The 14,247-nt window shown below is 26.1% G+C and overlaps 1 protein-coding gene across 1 annotated transcript; it reads left to right on the plus strand.

Annotated features, from left to right (window-relative positions):
* The first annotated feature begins 205 nt into the window (after positions 1–205).
* Positions 206–8,735, plus strand: LOC105362003 (acid sphingomyelinase-like phosphodiesterase 3a). The gene is made up of 6 exons (XM_011499328.1): positions 206–316; positions 411–479; positions 1,985–2,162; positions 6,987–7,192; positions 8,189–8,427; positions 8,727–8,735. Exons 1-6 carry the CDS (start codon positions 259–261, stop codon positions 8,733–8,735), a joined length of 759 nt encoding a protein of 252 aa, XP_011497630.1. The 5' UTR covers positions 206–258.
* The last annotated feature ends 5,512 nt before the right edge of the window (positions 8,736–14,247 follow it).

The raw sequence follows: 14,247 nt of genomic DNA on the forward strand, positions 1-14,247 counted from the left end.
AATACTTATGAATGTTGCATTGCGCGCTCTATAACTCATAGGGACGTTTTAACATAGACAGTTTAATATATTGACTACATAAATACGTTACATTTCAAAAGTTAATAATAATTGTCTAGATATTAAATATATATTATACTTATATTGAAAAATATAAGCATAACTAATCGATGTTATACTGACATTTTATGGATATTACAGAATGTTTGACATGAAAATTAATCAGTAGAAGTAGTTGCTGTGAATAAGGAAGCGAAGATGATTCGCGATTATATAATTCTGTTGTCGTGGCTCTGCACCGTAAGCGGTAAAGAAGGTACGTGTAATCCCTAACATATATCGAAAAATTTAGTATTGGAGAAATTTATACGATACAGTCAATTATTATAAGGAATAATTTCATGTTGTAGGATATTTTTGGCATATCAGTGACATACACTATGATCCAAGCTATTCTATTCAGGGTAATGGTAATGGACGTGAGTACATTATCTTTTATCGATTAACTTTGGACACGACCATGGTTTTCCATTATTATGAATGTTAAAAGTTTAAACAGTTTCTCGAACGAATAATATCAAATAATTGTTTATCTTTCACTGTATTTAATACTAAAGAAATTTTCATATATGACACGATAGATATCATACGATATAAAAATTAAAAAGATGTAATAAATGAAAATTAACGAGCTATTCTCTGTTCGCATTAATTTATTTTTATCTTATAAATAAAAAGACTTTAATGGGATAATTTGAAATAAGAATAATTATGGAATATTTTTTAAATTATGATTGAAAAAATTCGTTGAACAAATTTCTAGATCCTTGTATTGTAAGAAGTGCAGTGATTATACATAATTTTTTACAAAACTTGATAAACTTTACATATAATATCTATAAAAACATATTCATACACTATAATGCGTATTATTTTAAAAAAAAAAAAAAAAAAAAAAAAAATGAAAACAGCTATTTAAAATTAGAATAATATAAAATATTTTCGAAATAATCTGTGATTTATAGTTGAACGGGAAATATGGTTCCTCAAGTTAGAATTGTTAGCGAAGTTGACACTGTTAGTATCGAAGTTTTTCCTACTAAATTCAAGGCTAACAACACTAAAGTTCACGTCGAACTTTATCATCAAATTTTTCATTTTAAAAATTCAGCTTAAATTATACAAAACATAAATGTACATAATGTATTGAATGTTTTGTTAAAATTTTTTGAAATCCGTGATATATTACGTTTCACGTCATTATTATAAACCATTAAACTTAAACAGAGTAAACTTAAGCAATGTGTTTTTGAAATTTTTATATATTTTTTCAATAAAAGATAAATATTCCTATTTCTTATTAGGAAAAGCAAATAAAGTATTACTTAGATTTAAAAATATACTCACATAAATTCAATAATAATTTACGAATATTTATAGTCAAAATATAAATTGCTTAACTGGAAAATAAATCATGACTATTGCTATTTTAACTTAAGTGAAATACCTTCTTGATGACGATAACTGTCAAAATTTTTTTAGTATTTTCCATAGTGAAATATATATATATATGTAACTAGTAATATTTAAATATAATAGAAATTAAGAAAAACTATATTTTACAATACATTCAACTTATAATAATTAATTTGTACCTCTGTTCATGAAAACTTGATTTTCAAATAAATGGGCAATAATTTCTTACAAGTCTTTTCCTACTATTTCATAAATAATGTTATCCATTATATTCTTGTTTCAACAGCTTACAAAGGATATCTATTACGTATTGATTTCATGTTTCATTAAAATAATCGTCAGAAAAAAGCCGTGTTATCATCACTCAGATTATTTCTATTATTCATGCGTTGTTATTTTTTTTTTTTTTTTTTCTTAATTTCCATGTGCATAATAACACGTAGAGGTAATCATTTAAAGAAAAGGAGACTTTTCTATGCGTCCTGAAAGTATTCAGTCTTTTTCGCAGGATGTTGGAACACAAAAAACAGTGCTGATATTGGCCACACGAGGTTAAACGACAAGATGCCAAGTGCCGGTATTTACGGACACTATAACTGTGATTCATCTTGGCTTCTTATTGAATCGGCAGCGAAAGTCATGAAGGCGAATCCTGCTGATGGCATAGAATTCGTTCTGTGGACTGGGTAAGTAAGCGCACATTGACATATATCATCGCATTAATATCTTTAATATAGTTATGTGCAAGAAATAATGAAATTCTCGAAATACTATGATATAATTCTGAAAATATCATGGCATAATTCTTGAAGAATTTTAGTGGAAATACGTTGAATGAAAGCAAAATATTTCACCGCGATTCGTTTCAAGTAAAAATAAACATAATAGCGTGGAGAAGAGGAGTTTGCATACACTCGCACGCACACGCATTCAAACACACATATTTATCGCAAATACTTGGCATATATGGCAAATTTTTCTTAAAAGTCATATATGTTTTAGCGAACCATACAAGAATAAATAACAATTGCAATAAGCTTCGTTTCTCATTTTCTTTAGGTAAATAAATCTGAAATTATTATCCATTCATTAGCGTATCCGTTAATAATGTTTTTTAATTCAAATATATTTACTACAACATGAAAAAGTAATTGAAGTAATAATATTGTTTAATTATAAAAATTAGAATGAAATGTTTATTATGAAAAAATGCATTATATACTTGTATACTATTATTATAGTAATAAAAATTACAATGTCTAAATTACAAATTTTATTTAAAGTTGCGTATAATATAATGCGTAATAAATTATTATTACATAAAAAATATATAAATAAATATTATTTAAATAAAATAGATAGAAAGCATATTTTTAATAATATTGAAAATATATGTCAATAAAGATAATATGTTTCAAAATAATAATAAAAATATAAGTATTAATTCTATAATTACATGAAAATTCTAATATAAAATAGTATTAAATATAAGAAATGAATGGAAAAAGGATAAAAGAAGCGAAAATGCAGAAAAATTTACATACTTTAACTACAGTAGAATAATATCTGAACAATGCTAAAATCGTTAAAATATAAATATAGTAACAATTTAAATTCACATCAATAATTAAAAAATGATAAAGTTTCGAAATAAATCAGAGTATTATATGAAACAAGTGATGATGGAATCTTTAGAATATTAATATAATTTAAATATAATAACCCAATATAATATTCATCGCCTATAATTTAAACTGGATATAAAATGTTGATAATAATATAAAATATATTGAAAATATACTAAACAAAAGAAAAAATAAAATGAATAAATTTCTATAAAATTTAAAGTAAAATATGAATGAATATAAAAGATAAAAATTGGAGAAGAATTTTAGGTTTAAGACATATAAATTTAAATTTATAACATTTAAGCTTTAAAACATAAGATTAATAAAGTCGAATGATTTTAGAGAAAAAAAAACAGAATATTGAACTACTTGAAAATAAAATTGATTTTATTATATTAAAAATATAATATGTGTAAAAATAGATCATTTTAAAAATGAACGAATACGGTATTTAAGGAAATAATATAATATGGAGGAAATTCTGATAGAATATATATCCAATAAAATTGTAACCTGACCAAATAAATGAATTATAAAATTTTAATTTTTGAAATTTGAATAATTGGAAAAAGAAAATAGTTTTAAAATATAATAGGAAAATAATGTTAAAATTAATACATAAATAAGGATACAAAATTTTAAGTAAGTTGGAATTTCTCGACTAAAATAAAGGATTTTCACTGCTGATAATAAAAAAGAGATAAATCAAATAAATGTACAAACGAAAAAGGTATAGCAAAATTTATTGTATTATGTGATTTGTAGCAATGATAAATAACTCAATAAATTAAAAATATATAATTAAAAAGAAATGTAAATATATAAAGCGAACGGATACATAAGAAATAAGATTAAATACAGCTTTAAGTAGATTAATGTAAAATAAAATTGTAAAAATGATTATAATGAAGGAAGTTGAACTATAGAATCTTAATTATGAAAGAAATAATTATGAAGATTATTATTTCGAATATATATCTTTGAATAAGTGAGTATGTTCATAAGAACATCAAATTAGTAATTAAAATACTAATTAAAATTGAATAGAAATGGAAAAACTATTAGTAAAAGTATAATGAAATGTTTCTCATGTAATGGCTCCGATATAATATAAAATAAAAATGAAAAATATGATATGGTTAAATTAAATTCTTGTATACAACGTATTATACAATATATTTATGTATTAGAATTAATGAATTTTTACACTTTTAATATCATACATAATACATTCATTTGTTTGATCAATTACTATTTTATCTATTTGTATAAATATTTTTTAATAAATAGTAATTTATCTGATTTGGGAAGATTCATTTTACCTTACAAATACATCAGAAAATATGTTTTTTATCAATCAAATCAATTAAAAAATCAATCAATATAAAAACTAGTATAATTAACAACGCGATACAACAGTTTGTCAATTTCATTCCGAAAGTTTTTTCCTCTTATCTTTTGCATCAAAGTTACTCAATTTATTTGCATAGAAAGAGAATAAAAGTCAACATCGTTCATTAATTGATCATACATTAATTATATAATAGAGCCGTATAAGCATAACTTTATATAAATAAACTCATATAAAATGATCAATAATCTCTAATTAAAAAATCTCTCTAATTAACCCCAATTTTATCGTTTTGATAGGAAAACAATTTCTACTCATCATAATATCCTATACTGTAAAGCCAAGCGTAAGCATGTGAAAAATATCCCTATCTAAGCTATCTCATTTAATGGGCGCCTTAACATCAAAGGCTTTACTATATATCTTGATTATAACTTTCTCAAACATCTTCGCTCTTAAGTAAATTCACTGATATCGGAGGAAGGTTGGTTGTGCATTAAAATAAGACGATGTGTAAAGCCGATTTATTCCTTCGTCCTTAGAGGAGTCACTTTTTTTTCAAACTCTCATCTTATTGCTTCCGCCCTTAGAAAAATGGTTTTTATTACAGAGAAAAGAAAGATGTAGGTGAGGTAGTATCAAATGTATATAATCTATATATATATATATATATATATATATATATACAGGCACACACACACACACACACGCACACACACACACACACACACACACACACACACACATATATATATGATATTGCCTTCCGATGAAGCCTGAGACAGGTAGTGACAAGTTTTCCAAAGCCCTATCTTCTTCATATATTTGTTTCAGACTTCTTCAAGCGTAAAAATTGAGAATATATAAAACTTCTAGGAAGGATCCCAGTCCTTTTGATGTGTAACAAAATTCTACCAGCGGTTGATAAAAATAAAAACTTGAAAATTGTCGGACGCAATTTATGTTGTCGTTTTTTCACACTATAACTCAATAACTTCTCGACTATGTTTATTCGCAAGTTCCCAAATGATTTTAATAAAGACATTATCTTTTTAATCGAAATGTCATTTAAGTATTTATTTAACGTTTAATTTATTTGATATTTAAGCTAAGCCATTCGAGGCAACTAGTGTTACCTTGCGTGTTATCTTGGTGCGCGTGAAGAAAATTTCGAAACATTTAAAAAAAAAAATGTATATAATTAAATTTTTGAAGGCTTAATTAATACAGTGAATTTGTAACTTGAGACTTATTTGACCATTAGTTTGCAAAGACGTTGCGATAAAACTTTTCGCCTTATTTCCGACAATTACGTGGTCGGGAAGTGATAACCTTCTATTTCAACTTGTCTAGTGTATAATGAGAATTTCGGCATGAACTCACTCCTTAATTGGAGTTGCCGCTCAGACTTAGTTCTTTCCGCTCGCTAATCAGAATGCACAACGTAGAATAAGTTCTTTTATTAACTTAACTAATTAGGCAGCTTAAAGGCCTCGTTCTCGATTAATTTACTAATGTGCAAAACAATTATTCTTCCTAAACAAGTGTAAAGATTCGAGTCTTTGAAGTTGCAAGTAATGTGCATAAATAAAGTCTATTGTCTTGAACGAACATTCAGCCGAGTAAGAAAGAAATGAAGGTTGCCCACTTTATTAGAGCTTTTCTAAAAATTCATAATACATTTAAAGAGATAGTCTTTCTCCGTACCTATAATTACTTCCATCGCTACTTCCTTTTGCCAGCGATACGTTTATCAAGAGAAAATCAGAAAAGATTGCAAATACAAGATTTTATTTATTTATTTTTTTTTTTTCCAAGTATCTTTTTATTTAACAGATAAATATTGTATCTTGCATTACACGATAAAAAATATCTTATAAAAATAAAAATACATTATAAATATTTAGTAATTTAATACGGTAAGTGTATAAGAATAGCCTATTAAGTACTTACATATTAAATTTTCAATATACTTTGCAACAAACATTTCACAAATATTTAATTATATCCAATAATTCTAACTATCTTGAAATTGTTTTATCTTAAAATTTCTAAGTCATATTATCGATTAAATAATCATTAAATTAAATATTATTGCGAAATTTGAATCATTATAATGTTATTTATGTTAATCTACGTGATAAAAAGTAATAGCGTAACAACATTATCCTATTAAATAATCACGTGTAATTTAAATTTTCAATAAATCATATGCTCAATAGGTATAATAAATTTTTTATTGAAGATATCTAAGAATATATTATAATACGTAAATATTTTTTGGAATATTTAGGCCATACTTTTCGTAAATTCCTGTCTTAACAATAATTGGCTATTTATCGACTTTTAAATATTAAAATTTTTAAAATATACACAGACACATTGCCATCGTTCACTTAAAACCAGCGTGAAATTTATAAAAGATAACGAAGAACGCTATTATTAATCAATATAAAATATTCATTGTGAAAAATAACAAAATTATGATAGAAGATAAAGTAGAAAAATTAACTATTCATAAATCTTTACAGTGACGCTTTATCACGACACGAAAGCATAACAGAGGAATATCGACTACAGTACCTGAAAAATATTACCGATCTTCTGTCGCACACTTTCACGGGCCAATTTGTATTTCCGGTGTTGGGTCACGAAGATATCGGTTTAAACTATTCGCAGATCGCTAATCTTTGGAGTAACTGGTTACCTGATGAAGCGCTCGTTACTTTTAGAGAAAGTAAGCATTATTTTACTAGAATATATGTACAGGTATTTCTCTAAAATAATGAACAATTTAATTTAACGTTAGTATTAATATTGTTCTTTGCGAACATTATTTTGGAAATTTTCGAAAGACTTTGTACAATGTTTTGTGTATCAAAAAAAAAAAAAAAAAAAAAAAAAAAAAAAAAACATACACGCAAAACATCTCTTCTGGATATCATAATAAATGTCTTTCTAGAATTTCACGTTTTTTGATAGATCAAATGTTGATGAATTCGATATCACTAATGTATAAGGTTGCAAGAATTTTCTATAACATATCCCTATGTATTTACTAATAAATTCTAAGTAATTCATTAAAATTATTTTATCGAATATTTCAAGTACCATCCATGTTTCTATAATTTAAAAAAATTATCAAATAATTATTTGCTCAAAGACACTAAATCAGAGGAATAAATGTTTATTCATTGAGTGCAATACTCTAAAATTTATTATGAATTTATTGAAAATGAATGCGCGTCTGATGCGTAAAATTACATGTGATTGTGTAAATAGGCAAACTTGGCTAAGCAAATGTTTGCGATCTATCAACAATACAACAATATAATTTCTTAATTTCCGAATAAAATCAATATACGTATTAACGAATTTGACAATTACGAGAGAATTTCACTGTCCGGCTGTTCTCTCAAAGACAAAAAATAAAAAATCTACCGTCACTATATGACACTTTCATAAATATATATGAATAAATATAAATATAAATATATAAATATAAATAAATAGCCTAATTTTATCGGGATAATCTTTCAAAGCTTGTGAATTAGTTGTTAATGAATTGTTCATTGATCAATAAACACTTAATTTCACAGAGAATTCAACCATAACCCTCTAATCAAAGCGTCACACATACAAACACAAACACAAAAGAAAGACACACAAAATTGCATGGGACACGTTGAGAAAAGTCTAATCGCGTAATCGCGCCGCCGTTACATTAACGCAGACGGCTACTACACGATCGAGCAGCGCTCCAAAAATTATCAGATTATATCCCTGAATACGAATCTGTGGCTCGCCGCAAACACGGGCATTGACAATCGTATGCCCAGTCAACGTGCGGTTGGCAGTAGTGCAAGTGTCACCCTGGCTGCAGCATCACCGGTCATAAGCGACGCTGATCCGGCCAATCAGTGGCACTGGTTCGGCTCGACACTCAACAAGGCCCGAAAAAAAGGAAAGATCGTAAGTCGCATTGCATTCTTTGAAACCTATCTTTTTTCTCTCCAACCTCCTCCTCCTCATCCCCCCACCAAACCCCAACAATATATTCAATTTATATAAGACGTTATTGTGGTTGTTATTGTTATTTCAAGTAAATTCCTTTTTTAGATAATTATTTCTAATTATTCAACGATAATTCGTTTATATATATATATATATTGTTCAAAGATTGAACTAATGAAATTTATATTTCATGTCGAATGAATTTATTAATATTTCTTTAGCTATTCCTAAATAACGATTATACAATTCTATTTCAGTCGCGATAATCTGGCTTATTTTACAAACATTTCGAGCGTACAAGATTATAAATATATTTTAACTTGATAAAATTAGCGTATAATCGATATATTGCACTCAAGGACAAATTGATCTAGAACAAAAGTTTTAAATTACTCACATCGGTAACAGAAGAATCTGTTTCGAAAAGTATGAGTCAAGCAATTTTGCTTTGCTCGTCATCGGAAAAACTACTTCTCGAGGACTCGAAGTTGGGAGAGCGAAGAGCAGCCAAAAATCAACAATCGAAAGGAAGATGTGCGCGAATCGTTAAGAAATAGCACTCGTTAAAAAGAGATGTGGAAAACTATAACATGCCGTTATAATCCAAGTTATAAAACTTTTTACCTTAAAATAAATACGAAAAATAAGAGAGTAATTTGCAATTAGACGGGTAGTAGTCTTCTATCTTCTATTACTTAAAAACTACAACGAAGCTTCGTTTGTTCTTCTCCAAATAGCCATTCCGATAATAATTTAACAATTATAATAACCAAAAAGTTATATATTAACGCCACTATAAAAATCAATACGCTTAATTTATTCACATTTTTTATTGGTATGGTAATCGATTTTTATAGTTTTTTTTTTTTTTTTTTTTTTTTTTTAAATGATCCTAAACGGAAAGAATTATGCTGGTTTGAATGCTTGAATACTCAGATCAATAAAATACGAAAGTCTTTCATTTAACAAAATGTAAATTAATGAAAATTAACTTGACATTTTGCCAATTTTTGAGCTAATTATCCAGCGCGATGCAAATATAAAATATAATTCCTTTGAAAATTTGAAGATACAGTTTTTAATTATAAAATATAATTTAAAGATTCAGTTCATTAAGATTTTATCTTAAACTAATTATATAAATTGTATGAATTACAATATTATTATTTGCAAGCGATAGAGAGAGTGAGAGTGAGAGTGTGTGCGTGTGTTTGTGTGTGCGCGTGCGTGCGTGCGTGTTCGTGCGTGTGTGAGGTCAGATATATATATATATATATATATATATAGAGAGAGAGAGAGAGAGAGAGAGAGAGAGAAAGGAATTTATAATATTACTTAATGTAAAGGGATGAATGTTCATTGATATTGATAATTTACATGGCATAGTGGGCTTAAGACCTGCTTTCCTGATAAAATGTGCGGCACTCTGACGGGCTACTCACGTCAACTTTTCACAGTCGAACGAGGTCAACCATTCAACTGTACAACCAAATAGCGCAAAGCCTGCTCTATCCACTGAACAAGAAAGAATAAAATCACAGAATAAAAATAAACCTATACAATCACGAAAAATTGCATAATTTAATCCGATAAAATATTAAGAATATTTACAAACAAAAATTAATTTCACATCAGGAGATAATAATTTCAGACATTACTAGGCCCTTAAATCTTCATAAAACGAATAACTAGGAAACAAAAAAGTTTATATCGAACATAAGAATATCACGCTGAGCTTATTTATGAAGAGAACATAATATGTTTATATTAGATAAGTCGATAAAAGGTTTTGAGCTATGGTAGATGTTTAGGAAGTAAAGCAAAATAAATTTTTTATACGAATATTAGGAGGTAAACGAAAACAAATTGTCATATATAAATGAAATGAGTTTCAAAGAATCTGAAAAATTTATTAAGCAATCGAGGCCATTTCTGAATTATTAATCAAAATCCAATAGTCCAGTAATATAGTACTAAATTCCTAAAATATCCTTAAAAAAAAAAGTAAAAGATATTTAAAATATTTTAAATTCGACTATAATTCAAAGAATCCACTTTTAATTGATACAAGATAAATTAAATAAAAAAAAAAAAAAAAATCACATCGTTTTAAAAACTATGCTTTACTAAATTACTAATAGTTTTTTATTAGAAATTACTTAGGAAGCTTTTTAATTATCCTTATAGATTTATCGAAATTATGTTTTAAATTAAATGTTGTAACTTAAATAATATCAATAATATCAATATCATAAAAAATTTGTTCCAAATTCTTTAAATAAAGGAAATTTTAATTTTAAAATCGAAATAATAACCAAAAACCGTATTTAAAAATGCTAATTTTAATAATGTTGAAGATTAGTGTAGTTGTGCACGAGTTTTCATGCGTAGGTGAGATATATTTAAAATGACCTATACTTCTTTTAATCTAATCTATTATTTGTCAAATTTGTATACACCGAGTACCTTATGGTTCAAACCAATTGAATGGAAAAGGAAAGGATACACAGAGTGTAAAGTGACCAATCAACGATTGCATCGCTGCTCATCGTTTTCCCAATCGATAGTTCGCGCAACGATAGCATTCAATGGAGTAATGATTTTTTTGAATTTATTACCCTTTTTATTGCTCTTTTAAGTTCTCTCTCTCTCTCTCTCTCTCTCTCTCTCTCTCTCTTCCACCCTATATATATCTTACTCTATTATTATTTATATTTCATATTTTTTAAAGAAAATAGATATTGAGCATATTCACTGGCTGTCACAGGCTTCGTAGAAATCTTGTGTGAACAAAAGCACTAAATTACCAAACCAAAACTAACGCTTTGTGTTTGATTGTTTGGAAAAGCTTTCAATTAGCTTAAATTTAGTATTTAGAAAACATGAAATTCCAAACGTTTCTATATATATTGTAATATATACCATGTAAACATAAATCAATTCTGTATAAATAATTTTCATATTATAAAACGAAGTTAAAAAATAGTTACAATACTATTGAATATTAATTATATATATATATATATATATATATATATATATATAATTGACAATTTATTAGTAAAATACTTAACAATTTGACGCTATGAATTTCAATTTATACATTCATACACTTCGGAAAAAAATTTATTTAAAGGTTTTCTATTATTAATATACTTGTAATGAAAGTAAACCAAAGTGTTCAGATAATCCAGTATAGATACCACTAAATACCAAGAGATATAACAACAATTTAGTAATCATAATTAATATAAAATTTCTATATTTAATAGTTCTAGTTTTTGCATATATCATTATTAATAATAGATGAAAAAATTTAACATATAAATTTATTTAATTTCTTATCTAGATTTCAAACATCCAAATGTAATTATACAAAATGAAAATATATTATATATTTTTATACATGAATACTATCATACTATTTTTGAGATTATTATTGCCAAAGAATTAACATAATTTTATAAGATAAGATAATTTTAAATTGCTAGAATAAAGGTCATTGGAAGTTATATTATTAAAATTTATCTCCTCTACATATATTTTTGAATTTATATTTTACGTCTCTTAAAATTTTGATTTTACAAACATTTGTATAAATAAAATAATATTATATCGACAGATGAAAAATGAATTTGAATATAAAATGTAAATACAAATTGGGTACTTTATGACGTACATGATATTTCATCATATTAATTTAATGGACTTTTTCATTTGTATATATAATTTTACAACAATATGATATCGGCGAATAATAATATCTTGGAATCGTAATGTATTTGGCGATTATAGTTATTAAATGTTATTAGTATATTACTATTAGTTTAGAAATTATATAGGAAAAATGATTTTTTATTGTAATTTTGTCTTTTCTCATTTAACATATGGATGGATTTTTTATACATATCCGAGTTTTGTTTGTATTAAGAATTTTGATTTCATATTAGATGTTATATTCAAAGAATAAAAAAAAAAATTATTCTTCTTAAACGTCACCGAAAAAAATTATCGTATTAACATAAATGATCCTTTCATTGACATAGATAATAATAATTGAATTTTTTTATTTCATTAAAATCCAAAAAGAAAAATTGAGTTACCGAGTCAAGTAATGCTTATAAAATAGAATAGAAAAGAATTAAGTAGTTTGATTTCAATAAGAAGCTTATTTAGAAGTTTATACTCGAGAAACACGTTTCAACTTTACTTCAACGCTCGGGATACAGTTCGATGCTACATCAGCATATTTAGGATTTACCGTCATTTTAATGACTATATAATGATAATTATACAACGAATGGCAATTTTTACCATGGTTTTTATTTAATAAATAATACAAATTAGTTATTCAGTATATTGTAACTGAAATTTCATGTAAATGGTTAAGCTTTAACATTAATCGGAATATGCACATTAAGCATCATGTGGTAATCAACTTTTATTATAATGAAATATTTTGTTGTCAAATCATATTTTGTAGTCATAACTTTCCTAAATTATGTAACATTTTATCGGCTACATTTTATGATATGATATTGAAAATATTTTTTGCAACGTAAACGCATGCACTTTCGCACATTTATAAATATTTATGTCCATATGAATATCAAAATATCGATGGAGTAAGCATATTCACAAAATAAAAATGGTATACAATTACGGGGAGAAAGGTTAAAGGTAAAAACGGAAAAGCCTGTGAAGTGCGCCTGAAAGTCATTGGCGTTAATGATGGTGATACATTAAGGCAAATACTATTGCATGAAATAGTAGAGTTAGACGAAAAGTTGTTAAAAAAAAAAAAGTGACAGACCCGATCCATTTGCTTCTATCGTGTATGCAATAATTAATCAAAAGTGCAAAATTATGCGAACTTTACGAAGCACTAAAGCTTGAACGTTGCAATATATTTCCTTCGCTGTTTAATTTTTCCTTCCATTATCATTTCAGTAATTTCGATAAAATTCTCATCGCAATAAAAAAATGTAACAGTGCTTACCTATTTTTTTGTTTAACGGCAAATATAATGTGAACCAATTTTTCTTTTTAATATAAATTAGTAAAATTAATAGAGACACAATCTACTTTCTTTCTCCTACAGTTAATAGATCGAGTAACAATAGCTTTTCAACGTCCTCTTTCAATTTTCAAGTCGATTAGCGTAAAATTGATAAAATAGCATTACCGAAAAGGTGATGCAGAAAATTTCAGAAAATGTCAACACTAAATAATCTATCGAGTGAAACTGACGATTGAATGGACTAAAATCGCAAATGCACATCTTTGTTTGAAGTATTTTGAGAGTTGATTTACTTGACTACGAAAAGAATTGATATCTCAAGATGAAATTTTGGTATTAAAAGTATTGGACATTAGAGATCAAATGAGGGAATAGAAAATATAAAATAAAATGAAAGTTTAAATGGCAATGACTCTTGATAATAGACCGATAGTACATGCTCTAACACGCTAACACTGTTGATCAAAAAGAATTTGTAAATCAGACAAAATATTTACAAAGTCATAATGATCCATTGATGCCCAAATTTTTATGAATTTAATAATAATAATAATAATTATTATTATTATATTGATAATATAATACTTATTAAAGATGTTAGATTTATATTATAATAATCTTAAAAGTTCGCCTATAAGAACCAAAATAATTTTCTATAAATGTACTATTAATTTTCTTCGATACGCAATAAATGTTACGCAATTTCGCCCGGATTATTACAAAAACATACAAAATCGAAATATGTGTGTTTAACAAGT

Source organism: Ceratosolen solmsi, unplaced genomic scaffold (genome assembly GCF_000503995.2).
Source record: "Ceratosolen solmsi marchali unplaced genomic scaffold, CerSol_1.0 scaffold2, whole genome shotgun sequence".
Taxonomy (NCBI): domain Eukaryota; kingdom Metazoa; phylum Arthropoda; class Insecta; order Hymenoptera; family Agaonidae; genus Ceratosolen; species Ceratosolen solmsi.

Bases quoted from the DNA above. Each gene is read 5' to 3' on its own strand.
- LOC105362003 (XM_011499328.1), top strand. From the start codon at position 259: ATGATTCGCGATTATATAATTCTGTTGTCGTGGCTCTGCACCGTAAGC. The intron at 480-1,984 runs GTGAGTACATTA...TCTTTTTCGCAG, and splicing joins TCAGGGTAATGGTAATGGAC to GATGTTGGAACACAAAAAAC. The intron at 2,163-6,986 runs GTAAGTAAGCGC...AAATCTTTACAG, and splicing joins GAATTCGTTCTGTGGACTGG to TGACGCTTTATCACGACACG.